Raw genomic sequence first — 26924 nt, forward strand, 5'->3', positions numbered from 1 at the left:
AGTTACAAAATAAATTAAAATTCAGAGACGTGGCTATATTGTAATAAGACTACAAACATTTAAAGAAGTAAATCCTCTTAGGAGAAGTTTTATATAAAACTTTACTGAATAGAATTCAGTTTATAAAGGTCTAATATGATTTTACCTTAGCATAATTATTACACAAATTACTACACTCTTAGAAGAGAAGAGGTACAATAAGACGTGAAGGAATGACTATAGTGAATATGTGATCATTTTGAAAAAAACATCATATATGTACGTAGATTGTAGTTAAGCCTCAGTTTGAGTTAAAATTAATTAAATATTACTAGTCTTCATTTTATATAAATGAAATGGCAGTCAAATTATTTAAATGGCATAGTATGTTTTTTTGTTAAAGATATAAAAACCAAATAATTTAAATGTTATTAAAAATGAAAAACATTAAAAACATTAGTATTTGAGTTATTGATATAATTATTTTATTTTGACTATGTTTATAAGTTTTGAAGAATTTAGATTTAACATTTGTATCGTAACAATACAATATTGATAATTTAGTATAGTTATTATACGCTTTTGTATTAAATATAAATATATATTACGCATAATTGCTATCTATATAAATATTGAACAAAAAATATGTATAATTTGTGTACCTAATCATTTTTCTTAACATAGTAATATATATTTTTTCTTTTTATTACTATACTGGTATTTTACGTAAATACACTTTGAATTAATGGTATTTAATTAATTTAATAAAGTTTAAAAATAATAACAGACAACAGTAGTAAGCATGTCATTCATTTTACCAATATCCCGCAGGGATTCCTAATAATGGTATGAAGGATTTAATATGGTAGTGGTTTAAATAAGCAAAAAAAAATGTGTTTAATCGGCAATGCCAAAGGAGTATTCACAAAAGATAAAAAAGAGCGGAAGAGGGTTCGTTAATAAAACAACAGACTTGGCATAATGCCGCCATTACTCATAAGAATTGTTTTCCTAAGTTTTCCTTAGAGTAACAAATAAAACAGCACAGGATAATGTTTGGGCAGTTGAACCTTCCTAATCGGTCTACCGATTAATTAAATGGAAATAATTCAATTTCAACGAATACAAAATTAATCTTCGTTTAAAAAAGCGAATAAATTTATTCATTTTACCAATAAGTTAGAAAAACCATATAACTAAACTTTGTTTTATAGTTTTATAAATGATTAATATCTGTTTATCACAATTTCTGGCATTTAAAAAAAACACGTATTAAAATTATTCATAAACGTAATAATATTATACTATTTAAAAATAGTACAATCAATATTTCTTATGTATTGACTATTAGAATTGAAGACAATGATTAGACAGTATATTAAATAATTTATAGAAAACGAGTATGATAAGAATGCTTATCATTATTAAGCTACTTGAATTAAGTATGAAACATAAATATTAGGTATTTATACCTGAAATTTAAAAAAAAACGTTGTAGGTAATGTATTTAAAATAAAATAGGTGAGTTAATTGTTAATGAAAAACACACTACAAAAATACGTTGGTACAGAACACAGGTCATACACTACAAAATTTTACAATCATAACTTCCATTTGTGCTTTAAACTGCATTATATGCATTATAGGTAGATAGATTTATTTAAAAGCTGTTATCAATGTGATTAAAGTTTAAAATTATAGAAACAACTTTTGTATAAAAATTGAAAACTATAAATTTAATTGTATAATATACAACTGGAAAGTGGTTTAGAATGTTTTAGTTACTCAATGTAGTATTTATAATTTATATACATATTGCTAAAGCTATGTTGGTAATATATTGTATGTGTTATATATTGATGCCTATGTCAAAAACTTTATAAAAAAATAATGATTGGATTTGATTAGCCCCATAAATGTTCACTAACCTAAAGATGGTAGTGTTATAAATGTTGAATTACTAAAATCATGTTAACATAGTAAATCCTCTTGAAACTTTATACATATAAACAATATTATAAATTAACTGGAATTTATAAATTACCATATAGGAATTGATAGATATTAATATCATATGACATTTTGATTTAACAAACACAATACAATGTATCTTTATTTTAATTGCTTTGGCTCTTTGATTTCATCTCAGTGTAAGATAATGATATGATGTAGTATTAATTTATAAAAATGTATAAGTTAAATAATTTATGTAATACATCATTGCAATAGAAAACAATTCTGAACAAAGCTGCACTTGATGAGATTTCTTTAAAATGTTTTCTTATAAATAGAAAAACCACTAAAAAATTTAAAAAATAAAATCACATAGATACCTAGATACCTATTTAAAATATCAACTTAGCTTGATCTCTAATAAATATAATGAATACTTGAAATATTTAAAGAACTCTTTCTATTCAAAGATTGATTAAAAAATATAATTTTTAAACTAATACATTTGTTACTGCACTGAAAATCTAAAAAGTACCTATTCATAACTTAATACTCCTAAGTTATAACTTACCTATTTATTTATTAATCATTAATTCATACCCATGTACACAATTCAATACATATAATATATATGTATATTATAAGAATGAAAATATTAAGAGACATTTACTATGAGCTATAGCTATTGTATAAAACCTAACAGTTATCACTAATGAGGATAATTTTTTTATTATTTTTTTTTTTTAATTGATACTTACTTTAAACATATTGATATTTGTTTAATTGTTAATTTTTTATTAGCTAACTTGAATTATCAAAATATAAAAATTCCTTAATACCATTAATTATGACTTGTAATGATTTTAAAAATCTTACCTGATAACTCATTGCGTCTGTCTCATCGATGTTGTTAATATCAAAAGTTGTAGAATTTTGATTGAATAATCCTTTGCCTGGATATGAAGTACTACGTCTAAATTTTGATGAATTCATAGGAGTAGATTGATGTTGATGATGATTGTAATTAGTATTTGGCTTACGACCAGCTAAAGCATGCATTGGATTCAAATTAGGTACAGAACGACCACGATTCCATGACGAACCAGCTATACCACTTTGATTTTGACTAGAATTAAGCCACGAATTCTGATGAGACTGTGACCAAGAATATCCCTTACTGGCCATGTATAGGTTCTGCGGATGAGCTGACTGTTGCAGTTGCCTAGACAGATTGTGAGGGAAATTATGCGTGGCGCCAGATGCTTGACGTCTATGATGATGTTGCTGTGGTATCTGTTGCTGTTGATGAGGTCCCAAGCCAGTATTGTACAAAGTATTTGGGAAATTCTAAAAAACATTAAATATTTACATTTCTCATTTAAAAATTAATCACACATCAATTTATAAAAAGTAACCATAAACTACTTATTACTAAATTTAAAATTATGTCAAATATAAATTCAATTTATCATTTTTGAAGTATAAAAACTTTTCTTGTTTAACAAGAATTTTTTAATAAAACTAGAAATAACAGTAACAATTGCTTACATAAATAAGTAGAACTTTCTCAAAAAAGATACTTAATAAATATGACAGTACCTAAATGGTGCTTATTTTTCATATTTTATAGAAAATTAAAAATATTCATGAAAAATTTCATTGGTTGGATAATTATAATAAGAAAAACCTTATTTTCCTAACGTATTTCATAAAAATTTAAAAGTATTATTGAAATAATTAATATTTGGTTTTATGTACAGTATACATTTCTTATAATTGTATAACATGTCATACTGTTAAAAACCAAATAATTTTCAGTTTATAAACTAGATAAGAAGGTAAACAGGTATAAATTAAATTTAAAATAATGATTTTATGGGATTTTAACAAATGTAATAGATTTAATCTACTTATCAACACTTATTTTATTCAACTACTGACCATATTTTAATCAATATAAATACCGGAATAAATACTTAGTTAATCAATCAAATACCTACACAAGAATATAATAAATAATTGTATTACTTATTTTTAAATAAATTACAAGACTTCAGTTCCACCAAAAGTTTAATTTTAACATATTTTTATCATTTTTAGCTAAATACATATTTAAATGCTAAAACCAATAAATAACAATAAATATTATAATTTATGAAAGATTTAAGTTAACTTAAGTGTACTTACAAAATTAAGTGTAAAGCATATAGATACTCAATATTAATCATATCTATGCATTTATCAGTATACCCAGGTTAATACATATGCATCTTTCCTTCCAAGTAAATACATGGTTATAGAATAGAGATCAGTTAAGTATAGTTGGACAAAAGTATACTAATTATAGTTTCCAGACTTTTTTTTAAGTAAATAATAAATACCTACCTGGTAGAAACAAATATTTATTAAATTAATAATTTCCATTATTTTCCTTGAAATTAAATTACCTAATAGCTTTTAATCTTTTTGGAAATGCTGAAAAATTATATTTACTACCTATCTAATTTAACAGGTACTCAAGAAAATTTTGAATTCTCTAAAATGGTAAAATAATGTTTTTAGGAATGTTTTCTACTCGTACTAAAACTTACATTAAACATGTAAGCAAATACTGGGCGGCGAAAGAGCTTATATAATATAATTATAACAAATTGTACACTTCCAAATCATCAAGCTAATTTTACAACTGACAATTAAATAGCATATGAAATTAAAAACTAAACCATACAACTAAGAATGGCTTATAATTTTATACTTTATATTTTTAAAGAATATTAAAATATCAAATGCATATTTAACATAATGACTAGTTACTAATAAATTAGTTTTTAGGAAAATATATCTTAATATTTTACTTTATCTAATAGAAAAATATATGTTTTTTTCAAAAATGTGAGCATACATAATGTACAATTACTAATTAGTAATTAAATTTATACATGAAACACATAACTTGGTATGATATTAACTATTTAATTACTAAAATTACCTATTAATAATTAAATATAGGTACCTTATGTAATACATTTAAAATAATTCTTATAGATATTAATAAGTAATCCATGATCAAAATTCATAAGCATTAAACATTGAAAAGTAATAGGTAAACAAAATAAATGTACAAATAAATATATTTTTGTTTGTTTTAACATGAAAATCATGGAGATGAGTGAAAATGAATATTAAATTAAAAACATAAATATAGAATAATGTCTCAAATTTTGGTTGATTAAAATACATGAACGTAACCATTAAATCTACATACATAGGTATAATCATAAAAAATGTTAATGCTTAACTCACAGCGTTGTTTGCAGCCGCAGATGCATTTAACCCATGTATTAACGTATCATCGACAGATGCTGACCATAGACTAGACGTAGACGAGTTGGTCGACGAGTTTATCACATTAAGACTAGCTTCATTGTTGTAAGATGATGGTAACTGCATTTGTGGGCCGCCCGATGATTTATCACCTCCACCACCACCACCTAACGCTGCCAACACAGAATCTTCTTTGACAGAGCCTTTGGTGGAGGGCAGCTGTTGGTGATCGCCGTTGACCGGTGACGGTGAGATCTGCTGTTTGACGGCAACGTCCTGCAACTGCTGTGGGCCGTCGTCGGCAAAATACGACTGTGACGACGACGACGATGACGGCAACCCGGACGTGTTCACCGACGATTGGTACTCGATAGAACTTAAACTAGAATTTACACTAAATTTGTACTCCCCCATTTATACAATATCACGAACGGTCCCGTGCGGAATAATGGTATGCCGCGCGCGAACCTCTCCTGCTCGTAATGCACACGTCTGAGTATTATATTAAATTTTATTAAACAGTGTAACGGATTTCGAAACCGACAACAGAAGACCGCTGCGGAATATTATTTATGTGTATATATATATATATATAATATATATAATTGGGAATATAGCACAATATTATACTATATTATATTTTTTTTATAATATAATAATATACGGTGTTTTTTGAAATTTTGATTTATAAAAAAAAAAAAAAAAAAATTTAACTAGAGCTGCGGCTGCAAACGGGCACGTTGGCCACCCGCTGATAACACGACTGCACGAGCCGAAACGCGATAGCAGCGGCGGCAGCAGCTTGTCGGCAACTCCCCCCACCCCTCCGCAAAAACAACCGACGCGCCGCGCGATCCACGCCGCCAACGGAAAGCCGCCAATCATATGTTTATTGGCAATTTTCGGATTCGACGCACTTCGCCGTTGTCGTCGTCAACACTCGGAGTTTCTCGACTTAGCGTCGGAATGATGTATTATTATTATTATTATTGTTATGACATATTTTTATTATTATTATTAAATTTACTATTTAGTATTTGGGTTAGGAGCTCTGTCGAGTTGTTGCTTGTTCAATACCTATTGTCAAGTTATACATAATATGATTTTAAATATTACAGTTTCAATATAAATAAGTATGACTAGTGGTTTTTTAAATAAAACAATAATTATAATTAAAACAAGATGTCAAAATAATTAAGTGCCTACCGTGATTGTGGTGTACCTAATTATAAATAATTGTGCATCTCGATTTATACAATTATATGCCATTATATGCGCGCTAGTGTAGTGTGCTCATATTGTGTTTAGGTATTAAATTTAATTTAATACCTTCTGTTTTGTGTGAAATAATTATACCTTTACGGCTTTATTTATTCGGGTACCTACCTTCTACTATAATAGTAGTCAAATATCTATTTTCTATTATATTATAGTATATAGTTTCTAATAGTCCCAGTAAACACGTCTTATTGGTACGTTTAACTACTCAACTGCTGCAGTTATGCCTACCCATAAATATTAATTATAATAGACTAGGTACTACTTGTGATATTATATAATAATAATAAATATGCACTGAAATTCCTATTTTTTCAAGAAAATTAGTGTTTAGGCTGCTGTTTACCTTTAAAGTTCATCACATTCTGTATAAATCCATAATAATAATAATAATAAGAACAAACAATAAGTTCTATAATAAAAGGCAATCCATTTAACATAATACTCATATTTTCAAGCCATAAAACAAAATTTTTCTAATAAATATATTACATATTTTATAGGTGTTTTAAATTTGTATTTTTTATTCCAAAGCAAAATATTAGTTGAACTAGTTGAAGTCGTTGGAGTATTTATAAAAATCGAATTTTGTACGTGTAGTTATAGATAAAATAACTTATACAGTTCTATTATAATACTTGTATACTATAAGTAATTCAATTTAGATGAGCGGAGTGTTAGTCTACTACTAACTCTACTTCATAAAACTCCAAATAATATTCTACTTCAAAATATAAAATTAACAATGTACTATAAATATATTATATTTATAAAAGAGTAAAAAAATTAATATGAAAAAAACAATTTTTTTTACCTAAACATTACTGGCTTCTAAATTAATGAGTGTCTTAGTAAATATAGATCACCCCGTAAAATACCTATTATTTATTAACCTATAACCTATAACTATGGCAATAAATAGTATTATTTAAAAAAATAATATTAAATAGGTATAGTGTTAAGGTTAACTGTTTTACTATTAATTACTATTAGTATAGGTACCTACCTATTATAGTTTTACAATGATACTACTGTCTAGTCGTCTAGTGTCAACTCTTCGTTATAATAATACAGTTGTAGCAATGAGCACTGGCAATTGAATGTTATATTTAGCGACATGAAATTCTTATCTAAATAGTAAATTCTGACTTATTACTTTGAGTTATCCCGTCCGTTTGTTCTCATCAAACAAATTTTAAAATCATAGTTTAGTAGTTTTAACTTTTATAATCTTTAAATCTTACATATTATAGTAATTTTATTGGCAAAAGAATGCGGCTGTCGAATGTCGATCCCCCATATACCTAACTATTGTTTTTGTTTTTTAAGTCCTGTAGGAAGATTAAAAAAATCTAGAAACTATCAAAAAATAATATAGCATCCTGAATGCTAGCATAGAAAAAACAATTACATTTTTTAACTAAATTTAAAATGAAGTTGTATAATATATACCTACCTAGATATTAAGGTAGGTACTTCCATAATATTATATGTTTGATATTTCACTTATTTTATTAAGTACGAGTACCTAGCTATAACACATTAGTGGCAACGGCAAATGGCAATACACACATTTTACTTAATACAACTTAGTATATAGGTAGGTACCAATCAATCGCAACTAATAAGTAGGTACAAGCCCGACAAGGTACCTAAAGTATATCAATATTATAAAATGTATATAAAATACAGATAATTATCTAATTCCCCATCACTCACCTTTTCGCTGTCTAGTAATAAAACACGATAGTTGCCATAACTGAATCATGAACTAATATATGAATAGGTAAGTATACCTAGCCATCTATATGTAAGTACCTAATACCCGTATAATATATATTCTTACTCGATAATCTATAATATTATATTGCAACAGAAATCTGTTTGTGGTTACAATTGTATTGACTATAAGTAACAAATGAACAGCTAATAATATCCTAATTATAGAGACTGTTTTCGCAATGCACGACTGCATAGGAGCAATTTGGGGGGGGGGGGGTGCTTAGCACCTCAACATTTTTAATAACAACATCGAATTTTTATGTGGGAGTGGGCAAAGTTACTTTGGTCAACTTAAATGAATCCCCATAAATTTAATCCAAATTGCGCCTATGTACGCGAGCCGCAAAGATAAAATTTAATTTGTTATCAAAACATTTTTATAATATTGCAGTTATAAAATTATAATTTATTTTTCACTGTTTATCCTACTTTTAGGTAATTTCATTAATTTTTTTTTATAGAATATGACAATATGTAGGTACCTTAGTATACCTATATACGTTTCACAGACCTACAATACGAATCATGTATAAATATATAATATATAGTATATTGTACCTACATATTCATATCTATATATTATAGACATATAGTTATACACTTAAAATGTGGTAATCAATAATTATCTAATTATAATATTATGACAATAACTATAAACTAAATGATGTAATTATGATTGATAATTATAGGTGTAAATTAGGAGGGTGCTTAGCCTTAATAAACTATGTTAATACACATTGCTTTTTATATTTTAAGTCTTCTAAAATTTTTAATCATATCACATATGTACCTATACCTATGCAAATAATATATCTAGGTTACATTAAATAAATATATACCTATAGGTATAATCTTATTTCGTTATAGGTTAACAATGAATTCCAAAATAGGTACCTATTTACTTACACAATTACCTAGTTCTATTTTTTGCATAATCAGTCATTTACCCCTCCGAAATTCCTTTACTTGAATTTTGAATTACCTAAGTTATATAGATATATCAGTATAATGGAGGTATTATTAAAAATTTAAATTTTTTCTAGCCTTTACTTGTTTAATATCACAAAATTATTTATCAGATAGGTAACCAATATTAATATCTATACAGTATAGGTATATATATTTTTATACCTTATAAATGTTGAAAAAAATTAACTATAAATAATTGTAAAATCAAAGATAAGGGGACCTACTGCAAGTAATATGACTACAATATCTTATTTTTATATATTCAAGAATTTGCACTCATAATTTGTTTTATATAGCTACATACCTTCTCACATAAGAACATCACACTGTTGTAGTTATAAAGATGGACCTTATAACTTTTAATTGTTTATATATTATAATTTATGAATGTTAAAGTTAATAGTATGAAATCATAATAAATATTATTTACATAATACGTATATATAACAATATAATAATTATAGTTTTTTGTTTATTTTAATAGTATCCAATAAATTATAATATAGCTACATCATTTACTAGTATTGGTATTACACTATTACCATTGATTCATTCAATGCAGTTTATTATAGGATAATATAGAATAGGTATTTAATAAAAAAATACATAATAATATACATTTTTTAATAGAATACATAACATGTTTAGGAGTATTAAAATTATAACAATAGTTATATTAAAAACATATATATTTATTATTTATATATTATTTCTTTGGTGGATGTGTTCCTTTAATAGTAGTTCTATGTAAAACTCTGAGACCAACTTTACTTCTGGGTGCCTGTGTACTTGAGTGAGCAAAATGTCCAACAGCTAAGTTATCAGATATAATGAAATCCCCTGGTTCCCACTACATAGAATAAAATAAAATAAACATTATTAATAAAGTTTTTAACATAAAATGTTTAAATGAACATTATAAATAATTTATGATTAATAATTCAATGAAATTGTATTTGAAATATAAATTGTATAATAAAAATAAAATAAATCTTTGTACTATTGTATATTCTTTTTTATTTTACACACAATGTCAATAATATTAACCAGAGATCAATTTAAAAAAATTAATTCCAAAAGTTTTTTTGGAAGGAGGAATTAAAACATTTATAAAAAACATACAATTCTTGATTTATCATCTACAAAGAAAATTTATCAGAATCATTTGGTGACCAATTTAAATTAATGTAACACTGATATTATACAAACTGTTAATAAACAATAGGAAAAATTTTTTTTTTACTTCATTATTAAACTATATTATTTAACCAAATATTTTAATTTTTTAACATTAATACTGATATCTCATGACATAATTTAAAAAAAAAAATCTAAAATGTCAAGTAATAAAATAGATCTTTTAAAGTAACTTCCACGTTAGACATTAGTGTGAAAAATATATAAATTCTAATTTCCAAATTTAACTAAATATTTATTTACAATAATTCATTTTTAATACACTGTATGTCTATATCTATTACCAAAATCAAAATTCATTTCAGCCAGAAGAAATTGTAATGATTAATAATATAATTTATAAATATGTTTATTTTTTAGATATACTTTATCATTTGTAATAAGTTTTAATGATAATAATGAATAATTTAAAAATTATATGGTAAGGTTTTTAAAAATTATTTTTTTGAGTTCAAAATAAAAAATATACCTTGTGTACATATATATACTTTCCATTATCTTGATTGATTTTACTATTTATTGAATCTAAAAGTTCTTCGTATTCTTCATGGCTAGCAATGGATTCTGATGGAAGTTTATAGTCCCAAATAAATTCAGTAGTCATTCCCAAATGAAAACATAATACCTGTGGATATAATTAATTATAAATAATAAATATCATAATTTCAAAAAAGTTATTAATTATACACACTGGTTTGCCTGTTCGAGGATGACTATATATCAGTGGATGGATAGGTGATGATCTTCTATCACTGACCATCCAAGCTCGATTCCAAGTGTTATAAGTATCTTTATCCAAACTTTGAATTAATTCTGTTAGTGGAATAAATAATGTGTGTCCTTCCTTAGGTACAGACTCCATATGATATAAAGAATAACTAAATGGTGCTGGTTGAAATGTTCCATCTATGTGCCAACCCGATCGTCCAACACCTTAAATAATATATAGGTAATTACAAAATTATATTATTTTGATATTAATTTAGTTGGATAAAATTATATGTATACAAACTTAAATTTCTAATAAAAACGTAACTTTGATTAAAGTAACTTTTTTGAACAAGTTTAGCATGTTTAAAAAACAACTTTCTTATTATTAATTATTAATAATAATAAAAAATGGATTATTCTATAAAAATACGATACCCATATATAAACATAGGTATTAATTATTATTCTCACATTTAGAAGTTTTATTAAAATATATGGTTTAATAATGATATAGTTATTTTAGTATAGGTAGGTGAGTATTACATTTATCTATTTAAATTTGTACACTATCAGAAAGTATGTATGACAATGAGGTATTATGGTAATAAGATTTTTATGAAACATAAATAGTTAAATATAGATGCACTCATAGATACATATTTAATAATTACTGACTAAGATTTGATAAAAAAAAAGTGGATTTTGTTAATATTTATAGACATGTTTACCTGTACATCCTTCATTTTCATCATTAGATACTCGAAACACATCAGGATGAGGTGATTTCTTATGTTTGTAGAATGTAGATTCTAACTCTCCAAACCAACGACTAATTTCAACATGCCTATCACCACTTATGATGCCTTGATCTTTAAATATTAAGATTCTATGTTCTGTGACATCTTCCTGTATTTGTTTAATGACTGAAAAATTAATGTATTTTATAAAAATATAAAAATATGATTAATTTACAAGTTAACTATACATAGTAAATAGGTATTATATCAATTAACTGTTTAAAAAATACATATATGATACACAGATTTTATTGATTGAAAAAAAAACATAAACATTACTTTCAGGTCTATTTTCTGTTTTTAAGTCAATCCCACGCACTTCACATCCTAAGGTTTCAAATTTTTTTTCATCTTATAAATAATATTTCTAAACATAAACTTGATAACAAACAAATTATTATTAAACTATTACAATAATATTACTAAAATAACTTATGTATTATTAAAATATATAAACCATTATTAAATGAACATGTACATAAACAAAAAAGTACAATAAAAACAACTTAAAGACTTCGTTATTACTCTATAAAAAAAAAATAGTTATTTTCAGTATACTACTGCAATAATTATTTCTTCATTGTTATCTATATCGAACTTAATAATATTGTGATAATATCACAGAATAATTCTGTGATAATATTATGTGATACAAATGATAAGACTTATCAAATAAACTGAATCATAAATAAAAAAAGTTTTTGAACGTAAATTATTTATTATTTTAAATTTAAATTTTTAATGTAGCTGATGATATGACAATATTAAACATACTTATACATATAAATTATAATACTTTAAATAATAAGTCTAGAATTATTATTTTTTAATTAAAATAGGTATAGCCATATCATATAGATGTATAAGTATAATACCTACTGTAATAGATACCCTACTTAACCAGTATTCAGTAACGAAACATATTACATAGGTACCTTAGGACTACCTAAGGTCTTAGATGTAGCATGTAACTATAGTAAGTTCATTGCGTCAACACATAATTTGCATGAATTTACTCGTCTTAAATTAAACATTTTACGACTTGTTTTACCTTGAAAATTTGCAGCAACTGAATGAATATATTACGATTTTTTTAAAATGTTTACCATTCCTTATAGCAATTAGTGTAGTAGGTATCTACTAATAAACCAAACTACCTACCTATATACTAATATTATTTATCTAATACTTATGAAATTAGCATAAGTTTTTACTACCTTCGCCCAAATTCATACTTATACTTGTCAAAATTATCACCTATACCTAAATTATTTTTTAGTTACGGTTTCATAACAATTTAAATGTAGATAGTTAAGCCCTGAAAATGTAATGCACTATTCTCGATTAGTTGTTCTAAACTTCTAACTGTAATTGTAAAATATGCATACTCTTTTTTTTTACAAACATTTGAAATTAAAGCTTATTCAAAATTGAATAGGTATTAAAACACAAAAATAACAGATTTAGTTATTTTATTTGATAGGTTAGGTTATTAAAAAAATATATGTACTCCTAGGAACTATAAGCTGACTGTAAGGCAAGAGTGCTACATTTTACCAGTATAATAGCAAAAAGTTCGAAACATAAAAAGTCCATAGTAAATAAATCTGTTGTGTATAAATATGTGATGCGCAATTGACATTTTAATTAATAGGTACTGATAGTACCTACATTTTAAATAATATTTATAAATATTTTAGTTAAATGATTTATCTGACTAAATTAACAAATATTTTTGCAGATAGATATCAATATTACAATACTTGTTACATGTTACTACTATTTTTTTGGACTTTGAACACTACTCAATCTTTCTAATCAAATACTATAATAATTGCTTTTATTTTAATTAGCCAATAGGTTTCTGAGTTATCGAGTTCTACACATACAACAGATTTATCCAAGTAGGTATCCAGTGGAGTTAATAAAGATGACGATTTTGACTATTGAGTTATAGGTTTGTGTAACTAAACTGTTATTATATTTGTTAGTGTAGTTAATAATTACGATAAAAATGTTTTATGACGACAGTAAATTTAATATTTTTACGTTTTTTTTTTTTTTTACAGTTACTGGACTTTTTTCCGAGATTCCATTACCTACTCCTTGCCTTTTTTATTTTGTTTTCACATAAATATGCTAGTTTTATAATATTTACAAATCAAAACTAGTACGTAGAGATATTACAACTTTTTTACTATACCTAGTGAAAATGATAGAAAAATGACCGAATCAGCGAACATCCACCCTCATGGCACGTCTACAGTTCGACACACTAGTCCTAGATCGGTAACTCTCATATTCTTTTTATATACTCGTATGTTATTTGTCTAATATCTATGTACAATGTATAGGTATCTATTATATGCTTATATGTAGATACCTACCTACTTTACTTAAATAAAGGTAATCATGATTACTAACGTTAATATATTATAAACATTACTTTTCCATAGGGAAAACATCGAACCGGTAGCGACCAGAGAAGAGAAAACGTTACCAATCCGAGCTTGACATTTTATAATATATAATAATTATTATTTATGCGTACCTATATGATATGTTTTATGTGTGGTGATTTTGGCAAAAGTTAATTTAACATGGGTATACAGCTAGTATTACACTATATAACTATGGTAAATTATTTAAAATATCCATAGAAATAATCAACTGTCTACGAATAGGTAATAATTAATTGGTACACCAATAATTTATTTAACTGCAACAAATTGTCATGGCAACATATCTACTACATATATTGTTTCTTTTAAATTTGTTCAACATTCAAAATGTATTTTCCTCTAAACAAAAACAGTCTTTACAGTCTTTACTTAATGTTTTAATAAGCAACATTATATTTTATCAGCCTTCAACTAATATCTTATATAGTTGTATAGGTACTTATAATAAATATATTGTTTTATATTTATTTTATGAAACTTATAATTGTTACATCAAATAAAAATCTAAATTAAAAATTAATTTTTTAGATTCTAAGCGGAGCGAGGGATGTATTGATTTTACAATGATGTTATATTTCTTTTTTTATTCTGTAAACACTTTTTTCCCCCTAAACTTGCTCAAAAGTACAAGTGTAGCATATTTTTTGAAAGGCCATGTTCTTGAGCTGGTACTTTAGAGAGGTTATTTTTCGATTTTCAAAATGATACTCGATATAAAAGCGGTTAAAGGAAAAAAAATGTACAACTTCACAGGTAGGTAATATAAAATAATTACGGCTTTGTTTATCATCACCATAGAAACGAATAAAATCAAATAAAAAAGATCCCCTCGTCCGCTCAGAATCGTTTTTTTATCGAATATTGTATTCAAATCGAATACTTACAGTAAAATTACACTATATCATGTCCGAGGATCTTCGACGATGGACAAACATCCGCCACCGAAATGCGCTGACCTACTTTTTTTTTTATTATTTACCTATTATAATAATATTATGCAGTCCATGTAGTATAATCATTGATTAAACATTTAAACGATGGTACAATAACTAATGACTATAAAAAAAAAAAAATAATGATCTACTCGTGTGCATCGTGTCCTACTTTATGATGTGCATTGTGCAACATCATAACATATAGCGTCACCTAGCGGTTTGGCGTACAAGTTTGTTATCGTTAAATTTAGAATCAATGATCGTTACTCTACCACGTGTCGACTCTAGCCAAAACTAAATGTATATATACAACCAATTGTATCTATCACCAATGTGGAGGTATGGTGACAGCCCTAAAGGATCGATGCCACAATCGTTAAGATGAGCGCGGAGTTCTGGGATTGGCGTGTATTCGAGAGTATATGCGGCGGCCATTACCTCCCGTGATTTTTTGTCGCTATGTCATATTTTATTATTATTAAAAAATCTTTTTTGTAATTTTAATGAATTTTGTTTTAATAATTAAAAACAATATTATTATAGTAAATATATAACATCAAATTTTAAATTTATTTTATTGAACTGATGGATCTTACATAGGTAGTAGGTACGTTATCTTATATTAGGTACATTGAATTTTCAATCTTTTCAACTCGTAAACAAAAAAATATCATCAGAGGCGTTTAAAAAAAAAAATGGAGATTTTTCTCGGTTGTGGGTATTGATGATGTCAAGTGTACTTGAGCAAATTCAAAATTGAGCAAATCAGTATGTAGTCTGTAATGATTTTGCATTACGTTTTAACCTAACCTAAGTCATCAATCATTACCATTATTATCATTTAAATCTTTAAAAAGTCTTGTTTTGTGTAATAAATACTAAATAATAATAAACTCATTATTGTACATACAAAAAAAAAAAAAAAAATTGGAAATAACGGAATTATAGAAATGATATAATTGTTGAAAAATGTTAACAACATTCATTGTATGTATAGTCAATGTATTATCCATTATGTAGAGAGAAGACTCTTACTTACATAGTGATATTATCAGAACCTACTTCTTATCACGTATATACTGTAGCGGTTATAGCCACGGACTAAGATATATCTTGGTCCGTGGTTATAGCTGTTATAGGTATAATCAAATTTATGAAATGTAGCTAGTTTATTTAACTATAGAATCCATTGAATCCAGAAGCAGATTGCACCTTGTTCGTTGCACATGCATTTATTACGCTCCGCTATGTGCAACGATACCGTTTTTATCATCGGTCTAAATGTGACAAATTTATTACGTAAAGAAAATAATGAAAAATAAAATCGCTATCAACAACTAATGCTACAAGTTGCAACCCGAAAGTGCGTCCAATACGCGTTTTGAAAGTGTAAAATATTAATTAAGTAGATACCAAATTGTTCGTTAAACAACAATATCGTTTGTCCACAGAATAGATACAATCGGAAAGGACACTCTAGATGTAAGCAAAATCGCGACGGATTGGCGGCCATCTTCCTAACAGGAAAAATTCTTATCAGTTATCATTATTCATTTGATAAACGTGTTTTCATTTATTCAAAACATTAAATTTTAAATCTTTTAAGTTTAAATTTTTACAGTTTTTACTTGTTAAACAGCAAATTAACTTTGTATTTTTGTGTGTTTGTTTATTTATTTTATTTGTGCAAGTTTAAACTTCAAAACCGATAATGAATAATACTAAAATATCGACTGTTAAATGTGTGGTAAACAATTGTGGTAATAAAATGTCTCAAAATCATGACTATAGTTTTTTCACTTTTCCTAAAAATGATCCTATCAGGTACGTTATTAATACTAATTAAAATAACTGTTAATTATATTAAAAACGAACCATATTCTATTTGATTTAAGATGTGCAAAATGGATTGAAAATTGTGGTCTATCAATTTCAATAGATAATGTTATTAAAAAACGTTATAGCGTCTGTGGGAAGCATTTTGGAAAAAATATGTTCCTGAACGACTTAAAAAACAGACTTCAGCCACATGCTATACCTGTATTATTTATCGGTAAGGAATAATAATATTATACTGTCTAAGAATGTATTGTTATTTTGTTACTTTTTAGTATGCCTACCTATAAGTATACGGTGGTTTACACTTTAAATTACTAGATTGACAATTTTGAATTAGAAAATTATACAATATAGTATTTTATTACATACCATACTTCTTATATTGATTTTAAATGTTGTTTAAGTATTTGATATTTGTTTAGATAAAACCCAGGGACTACTTCCAAGGCAGATAAATTTTGAAAATACTATTTCAACCTAAACTAAAGCGTCAACTTCCTCTATCGTTGAAGTCTTAGCATCTCAATTGGACAAAGATGATTCTTCTGATGGTGTACATTTAGATCTTCCATCATCAACTGTACAGGATACGCCTACACTTCTTTTTTTCATAAAGACCTTAAAATATCTATACTGACTGTACTAATTACTAATGATTATTTGTTTGCATAACTAAAAAATATGTATGTATAAAAATTTGATTGTAAATGTGATACTAATCAAATTGTGAAAAGTGTGTCTAATAAATTATTAAATGAAAAATGTATACTACTTACTAATTAATTGTTGTGGTGTTTTGGTTTTAATTTGTGGTTGGTTTGAGGTTTTTTTTTTAAAGACCTAATAGAACATGTAAATTTATAATAAATATTATACCTACAGGTATATAATATGTAAGTAAGTGGTATACTAGTGATGCCATATATTTACTCCATATATTTTAATTTATTTTAATTTATTTCAATATTAATTAAATACTAATAATTATAGTGTATACTAATTTAAAACAATAGGTTTAGTTTTATAGAATGGTCACACTGTTGGCCTGTTGGGAAGATAGCCGCCACGATTTTCGTTCGGCCTATGCTGTATGCACGATGTAGAGAAGATTTCTTAGCCGGAAAAGCCAAAAACAATTCTAATATAAATGACATCACTATATAGGTACCTCAATACAATAAATCGAATATAAATAATGACGTGGTATTTCTACATCTAACCTATCAGCAATTCCTCAAATAATGATGTTTGGACAACAACCGCCGAAAATAAAATTGTCAAATACTTCCAACCCAAATTCTCCATTTCTCAAAGTCTTGATCAAAACATTAATAAAAAAAAAAAAAAAATCGTAATTGTAAATCGCTACGAAGTATTAACGCAATTCGAATCTACACTTACAGAAATATAACATTAATATATAATATATAATACACTATAGAAATTCCTCCTAAAGAAGCACCTATTATTAGATACCTGTCCACACCAAAACATTTGATTAAAAGTGAACTAAAACTGCCACTTTTCGAAGTAAGGAATGTCATAAACGTTCAACAGAAAACCAGCAAATGTCCGCTACTCCTATTCTTCATTGATCTTGAATCAACCGACTTCTCAAATGATATCTTTAAACGTTTTATTATGTTACATACGAAAGTTATAAGCTAATGTCTTAACTGTCTATTCCTGGTTATAGCTTAATAAAATCTAACTATCCAGACGGTATACCTCATAATGGAGTAGCTATATTTATAAAATTAAAATTAAAATTTTATCTACTAGCCAATTTTTGCTAAAATTATGTACAAAATTAGGTTAGGTTAGGTTAGATTTCATAGAACTCAAACGCTCCAAAATAATTCACTCAAATAACTATTCAATACTCTGCCATATATCTAAAATTTAACTCCTCTAGTTCCCTATATAATGACTTCTGTATGTGAACAATAGAAGGAGAAGCCATATTTTCTACACACGTTTCCATAAACAACTCAAAACTCATCTAAATTCTCTCATAAAAAAGTATCCGTTTTACACTCCCAGACAATCCCAAATGCAGGTTAAAAAAGAAATGGCATCGTGACCTTTTGCAAAATTTTAATATCTATAACGCCTCTAAAAAAAAAATTAATCAATTAGTCAATAGTTCAAGAGAACTCATGGGTGGCTACTTAAATCATAACTTTCATGTACCTATGTATTATTACTCTCATCATATAAGCTTATTGTGCAAATTTGTATAGATTGTTTGTAGGTTAAATAAAAATATAAAAAATAAACCTATGGAATAAAAGGTGTGTGTTGTGTAAAGTGTTCCTTTACCTTTGTGGTTTTATTCAATAATTATCATTAATTACATTTATTATATTCCTATTAGCCACTTACTGTAGCATAAGCTAACCAATTAGTATAATAATATACCATTGGTACAATTAAATTCCTTGGCATATTATTTTCCATTGTATGTAAAATAGCTAATAAGTATAGACAGTAGCCGCATCATGCATTTATGAAATTTCCAATAAAGAGTGGGTTTTTAAATAGTAGGTATACCCACCTAAACGTACACTATACTCTAAAAATTCACATATAAGGAATATGTTATTGGTGTATTATTATTGTATACTGTATAGTGTTTATATATTATACATAGTTGATCTTTCATGAATCATAAGACTTTAACGAGTTAATTTTAAATATTTATTTATTTAAAAATATAATATTACGTAGTATAATATTTTATTATATTATTAGAATATTAAAAAAAAGTATAAAATTTATGTGTATAAAAAGTAAAGTTTGTTATGTAAATAAGGCCGATAAGGGTATTATAAACTTTAACGGTATGTTGTGTAACAATAATATTACATTATACATGTCAAAGTAGAATAAAATAGCCAATTTCTAACAAAATTGTATAATACCTATATTAAATGCCCATTGTGGCATGGTTAATGTTCACAACCAACAAATATGTCATAAAATATATAAATTACTATACAATGAAATCTGTCCAAAACAGACCCAAGAGAACTGGAAAATTGTTTAAGTTGGAATTAATTTCGTTCTCGACATATAAGCTACAAAATGTCATTAAAGATATAAGCAAACATTTGATATTTACTATACTAGGGCCATCTTTAAACTCATTTGTCAGAGATGAAAAAAGGCTTAAACTCAGTATTTTCATATTATTTTAAATTGTTTAATAAAAAATATACATTTATTTTTTATAAAATGTTTTATGAAGGCATCGTTTACGTATCACCTAACCTAACGTATAACACAGTATATTATACGTTCAGAATAATGAATGTTAAAGTAAAATAATTTATTATTATTTAATGGTAGGGAAATGATATAGGTAATCGAAACTTTAAGAATTTTAAAATTTTTAAATTTTGAAGCAGGTTGTGATTATTTTAAAGTTTTTAAAAAAAAAATTATAATTTAAAGTCGGTCATTACCAGTTTTAAAATTAAATTATAAAAAGCCTTATGGAAAAAGGAATATTTAGTAATATTTTTAGCTATTCATTTAGATCAAATTACACTAAAATTAAAAATAATAGAATAAAATCGATTATTATGAACGCGAAATGATGTTATACGTCAGTTAAATGTACCTATCCAATATTCAGGAGGGTTGCTTCTGTTTTTTAGTCTTGAATGCTCAATTCTTACTTGATTTAATTTTTTTTTCATTTATGATACTAATATTTTTGTTTCTACTCGCTAGTCCATATTAAACAGATGATTTTATTTGACTTAAATCGGGTATTCACCTGTACCTATTATATAAGTATATTTTTTGTCATAAAGAGACAAAATGTTTCGTTCACTTTGTTTTTTAGTATTAGTGTATAAATTGTGGTATGTTCATGAATCTTATACTTACGTCTTACAATGAGAAAAGATTGTTACTTATATAGTTTGCTTGTGTGCAATTTTGTTACGAACTATGTCAGTGTGTCCAGATATTAAAAATAAATAATTATAGTAAAACAGTATCATAATTTAATGAACACACTGATCTTATAAAATATATGCGCATCATATTAATTTTATACCGTGTTTTCCATCACATAATTTATAAATGTACTTACATATATGTATTATATACAGTAGAGCGTCGATTATTCGCACAACAAAATGTTTGTACAAATTGATTTTTAGTTTTATCATTCGTTATGTTCGTTTTACCGTGTATATATATGAAACGTGAGATTATTTTATTATTTACTACGGCTCACTCTTATGTAGATAATATGTTTGTATATAATCTTAAATTTAGTTGGTTCGTAAACGCGATCGAGTACACAGTTTACACGTTTCAATTGAAATGGTTTCCAAAAGAAAACATCACGTGTAAAATATTGAAACAAAAATCGAAATAATAGAAAAAATTGAAAAAGAAAAAAGTGGATCTTCTTTAGCTCAATTTCATAGTGTAGGTAAGTCTACAATTGATGATATAAAACGTAAAACAGAAACTATTTTATGATACATCAAAGATAAACTCGACCAATGATAAAAAGGCTAGGAAAGTAATGGAAAGTGCGACAAATGTTATGTTAGATGAAGCTCTTTTTATGTGGCTTGTACAAAAAAGAAATTTAGGTGATCCCATATCCGGGCTCATATTATAGCGTTAATATTCAATAGTAAAATGGGTGGTACGTGTGATTTTAAAGCAACTTCAGGCTGGTTAAAAACTTTTGGTATTATATTATAGTTACGTTACCCACAGTAAATTAGTTTTAACTTATTTTTAATGGTTATTTGATTATTCGCACAAATCGATTATCCGCATATCCCTCTTCTTAGGTCTTAATTAATGCGGATAATCAACTCTCTAATGTATAATATATTAATATAATATATATAATACATGATAAAAATCGAAATATATTTTGATTTCGTATTGCCACTCGAAACAATATATCCTGCTAGTGAACCATCAAGTTATCATTACCTAAATTATCTGATAATGAATTATTTATATATTTTTTATATTATTTATATATCGTCAAGCAAATACTTCCATCTGTTCATTTAATTTAGTCATCTATCAATATTTTTAATTTATAAAAATGGTCCAAGTATATTAAATACTAGATCTTATGTTATATATTATATATTATATTTTGATAAAACTATTTTTATATGGTTATAAATTATACTATTATCCTTAATAATTAAAAAATGCCATCTTAATTTTTTTTTAATTAAGTATATCAAAAACTTAAAAACAATTATCCACAAAGTAATTTAGAGTAAAAAAAGAGAAGTCTTATTTAAAAACAGAAGTTTAAATGGCTACAGAACAATTCTTAAGTAATATAAAATATCACAGTAACTTAAAAAAATAGTCTATATATATTTAAAAAAAAAATCAAAAAATTAGAATTTGATTAAATTCTTTATTAGACCTTTAAATTGGGAGAGGCATGTTTGGTTAGTCATTTTGTATATTATAGTGTATGATGAAATATAAAATGTTAATATACGCATTCATTACTATTTTGTATCGTTTATTAATCCGGCAATTGGAAAACAAACTATTTGAGTAAAATAGTGCAAAATTAAGTAAAATGTTGCATATCTACGGCGCCGTATAATGGGAATTTTACGATTTATGCTTGTCTTATTGAAACAATTTATAATAATATTAAAATATTACTATTATTATTATACTTAATACCAGGCAAAATGGATAAAAAACTTAATTGTTACTTTAGTAGCTTAAATGACGACTACTTAAGTCTAAGAAATTTGATAACAAAATACTTGTATGCGACTATTGATTTTATTTATCAATATAATATACAAATAATTAATGTACATAGTTCGACTACAATCACTATTCTTTGACAATTATTGATGGTTATTATTATAATTTTTTTAATTTATTGATTTTTGGAGTCAATAATAATTTACTTATTAGTTGTTCATTGTTAATGTTTATAAATCGATCGTTAGTCTTATCACGTATATAATTTATATCATTTTATATTATTACGAACACTACTTAAACTCAATACTAAAGCATGAAAATAATTTACGATTTTTCAATAAACTGAACGAAAACAATTCAAACTGATTTTTAAAAGTACCGTTGAACAAATAAAATATCGTTAAACAAATCGGTTTTACATAATATAAAGACCGTTACTATTGCGGTGCAAGATGAATAAGGCTATAGTTACCTAGTTTACAAAATCTATATATTTATGTTCCAGTGCCATATCATATTAATGTTATATATCTATATAATATATTATACTACAATATTATACACACAAATAAAACGAGAATTTTTTTTTATTTTATACATAATATATACACGAGTTTGGATAATTTTCAAAGAGTGCTATTAATAAACAGCCAAATGTGATTCTAATGACCATCAACCAGTAATGCCAGTTGTGCTAATGTGATAAATACTTAGAAATTATTAGTGAAATTTGACAATTACATTTTTAAGACGAATGTTTCAAATTTTGTTTAAATAAATACGGCATTTTATATCATGTTATTATAAAACCAACAACGATGTCGTTCAACAAGCAACAAACAAAAAAAAATGTTGTAAAAAATTAGTTTTTATTTTTGTTTCTACTTGTTTATTTATTAAATATAACTGATGAAATAGTATTGATCATCGATGACAAACCAAATGTTAATACGATATTTTAATTTTTTTTAAATTTTAGCAGATTTATCATAATTAATGCGAAACACTATCGTATAATATGAATAATACGATCATGATTCGTGTGTTGTGTTACGTCATACACTATAAAAATATTAAACATCTATTGAGTTTGCGGAGTCGTAATATTCATTATACAATTAGAACTGAGAATTGAAGCGATATTTGTACAAGTAAAGGTGTAATTACATAATATATTATAATATTATATGCGTATAGAAATAGCTGAGGCGCCTGCTCAAAAAAAAAATGTTCATATACATAATAGTATAATACATTCACATTACGTATTTTTGTTATTACTATTATCATCGCACATCGTTCATTACTGTAGGTTAATACAGTAGCCGAATATCCTAAAAAATGTATAGAAATTAGTACATACTACTATATATACGTATCACTGTATTACGATATCTTAATTATTTCTTATTTACAATACAATACAACTAAGTGCATACATCCATCACGTCCCTCGTGAAATGTTTGAATTACCGAATCGCTTAGTTACGAAGTATAGATCCAATTGGTTAGCTAAAACCATCCTCAAAGATTAAGATTGAAGTAATTTTACTTTGCCAAAAAGTGAGGAACAACATTATGAAACTTAGAATTGTTGAAATATTCGAACACAAAATGAAATTATGTGTAAAACCACCCAGGTAGTAATTGAAAAAAAAATACCATCTAACTTTTTTTTAACCCAGTTTAGTTATATTTTTATACAAACTATTTTACGTTGATTTAATTGAATAGGCTTATTGAACTAAGGCCCTATCATATGTTCATTAAATTTCCTATCCCTTGTGCCACAAATGCTCCTTGACACCTCAAGATTTATGTCCATGCAGTCATCCACGAAATTGTCTACCAGTATATAATAATCATACATACGTAGGTGAACAATTTAGTTAAAGTTGTGGTTTATACATATTATTATACCATGTTCAACGTATATAATATATAATATTATGAACTGAGGTATAATAATAATAATTATTATTATTTTATACTTATATACACGGTGCTCACGAATACAGCAGAAAATATACTGCTACTTCCAGTCACCACCTCCACGAGTGTATTGTATTATTATATAGTCACCGTAAGTGCTGTGACCGTGACATACGGGGATGGTGGGATTGTGAGTCGATCATTGAGGGGGGGACATCTAGGCTTGGCGTTGATTCTGGAACGGCCCCGTCAATCTTCGGTCCAGTCTCGATCTATTTTGGTCGAGTTTATAGTGCGTATTATGATAACAATATATAGGTATTTTAAAATCGTGATCGTAACAATAATATTATTATTCTTATAGGTACTGTCTATTATGTGAACGCGGCGGTCGTTCGTTGTTGATATGATGATATAGTCGCCGGGCGTACGACTCTCGTTGATACACCTATATTATATATTTGGTACGTATACCTATACATAATAAATATACATTTACAGGACTTTTACGAAAAACTTTTTTATTCAAAAGGCCATCATTGTACAGTATTATTTATAGTTGTATATTAATTTAAGCCGTTATAATATATTATTATATTAGTTATTATATTTAGTAATAATTATGATTGCAATTTGTAAGTGTATACAACGAATTAGTTTTTATTTTTTTCAAGCACATTTTTATGGCGTTTTAATAATATATGACCGACGACCAACGAGTATATTCGCGTAACGATGTCAGTGGCGGCGGTTGCGTTCGAGTTTTCGCCGCATCGACCGCGTCGAGTTAAAAATAATAGTAATATAATGATTATTAAATAACCGCACCGACTGAACTGCAAATATAATATCGTCTTTTGACTGGCCGGCCAGATCGGAGTACGGAGTGGTGCCGTCGCGGTGTCCGTCCGCTGCAACGCGTTTCCGTCTGTAATAAATAATTAAATTATTATAGTACTTAATAAATACCGTATAAAAACGCAAGAGGGACGCGCACCCTCAAGCCGGGGCACGCATGCTGTTGACTTGTCGTCATCGTCGTCAAAACTTAAAGGTATAACAGATAACTATATAATATTATCATCTCCTGTGTACATACACGTGAATTATAACTGTGCAGGCAGTCAAATGTAAATTGTTGAAGCTTGAAATTAAAATTGTTTGATTACAAGTTATTATAACTGTATAAATTAATGGGTGATTAAAGTTTAGAAAAAAATGTGTAAAAAACAAATTAAATTTTATATTTTATCTCATTATATCATTGATCCTCGGTATTGAGTTTATATATTATATATATTCAAGAAAAAATCATAAACTTTTATTAAGTTTAATCTTTTTCCAATAACATTTTAAACTTTTAGTTTTCGATCAATATTTAGAAGTAACTTTTAGCTGAATATATATTATATATATATATAATCTAAATAATCTTAAACTGTAATAGTGAGTTAAAAAAAGAAAACATATATTATATCCAGCCTTGCACAGTATCTTATATGTTTAAAAGATTTAATTAAATACTAATTAGGTATAATCAATTCTGTCTATCATAATAATATATTAAATTGTGCATGGTTCCCAGTTCTGTTAACCAGGTGTGCTATGACGATATTATTATTCTTGAGATACAGAATTTTTTTTGTTTTGATCATTATTATTATTTTCAATAAACTGTATTTTAATTTTTGTGAACGATTATAAATTATGTTATAATAAAAACTAAGCATAAATAACTTAAGTATATGTTTATTCTGTATGAAATATTAATTAAATGTAATATATTAAATAGCTGTAGGCATAAAGTATTTGACTACTTGAGTAAAAATGTTTTTTAGTTGAAAGCTCAGTCTCAAATTTAATTTATATTGCTGTAAAGAAGTTATTTTATAATACTATTATATAAATTTGATGAGGACATTTATTTCAATGTTAAGTTGGGTTAACCGGTATTATTGTACCTGTACAATATAATAGAGAATTTGGGTCAATCACATTAAATGTTTTAAATGCATAATAATTATTTAATT

The 26924-nt window shown here is 26.1% G+C and overlaps 4 protein-coding genes across 6 annotated transcripts in view; 2 read left to right on the plus strand and 2 right to left on the minus strand.

The window, feature by feature from the left end:
• The window catches only part of LOC114120375 (cytoplasmic polyadenylation element-binding protein 2), a 164883-nt gene extending 158860 nt beyond the window's left edge, over positions 1 to 6023 (minus strand). The window contains exons 1-3 of one of the 2 annotated variants that reach the window (XM_050201545.1): positions 5236 to 6023; positions 3045 to 3279; positions 2809 to 2978 (exon numbers count right to left, since the gene is read on the minus strand). In XM_050201545.1, the coding sequence (XP_050057502.1) occupies positions 2809 to 2978; positions 3045 to 3279; positions 5236 to 5670 (840 nt within the window). In that variant the 5' untranslated portion in view covers positions 5671 to 6023. Of the gene's footprint in view, positions 1 to 2808; positions 3280 to 5235 lie in introns of both variants that reach the window. The other variant, XM_050201544.1, reaches the window with a different exon arrangement.
• Positions 6024 to 9892: 3869 nt separating this feature from the next.
• Positions 9893 to 12553, minus strand: LOC114125000 (alpha-ketoglutarate-dependent taurine dioxygenase-like). The gene is given in 6 exon segments (XM_027988473.2): positions 9893 to 10135; positions 10952 to 11107; positions 11174 to 11415; positions 11922 to 12116; positions 12270 to 12320; positions 12323 to 12553. Coding segments are annotated over 6 exon segments (831 nt in total). The 5' UTR covers positions 12366 to 12553; the 3' UTR covers positions 9893 to 9991.
• A 3817-nt stretch (positions 12554 to 16370) lies between these two features.
• Positions 16371 to 18319, plus strand: LOC114125002 (52 kDa repressor of the inhibitor of the protein kinase-like). The gene is made up of 3 exons (XM_027988475.2): positions 16371 to 17211; positions 17283 to 17440; positions 17649 to 18319. Exons 1-3 carry the CDS (start codon positions 17099 to 17101, stop codon positions 17705 to 17707), a joined length of 330 nt encoding a protein of 109 aa, XP_027844276.2. The 5' UTR covers positions 16371 to 17098; the 3' UTR covers positions 17708 to 18319.
• Positions 18320 to 25262: 6943 nt separating this feature from the next.
• The window catches only part of LOC114124999 (major antigen), a 47200-nt gene continuing 45538 nt past the window's right edge, over positions 25263 to 26924 (plus strand). The window contains exon 1 of one of the 2 annotated variants that reach the window (XM_027988469.2): positions 25263 to 25358. The gene's annotated coding sequence lies outside the window, so the exon portion shown is untranslated. Of the gene's footprint in view, positions 25359 to 25751; positions 25949 to 26924 lie in introns of those variants that run through there. The other variant, XM_027988468.2, reaches the window with a different exon arrangement.

Source organism: Aphis gossypii, chromosome 2, assembly GCF_020184175.1.
Source record: "Aphis gossypii isolate Hap1 chromosome 2, ASM2018417v2, whole genome shotgun sequence".
NCBI lineage: Eukaryota > Metazoa > Arthropoda > Insecta > Hemiptera > Aphididae > Aphis > Aphis gossypii.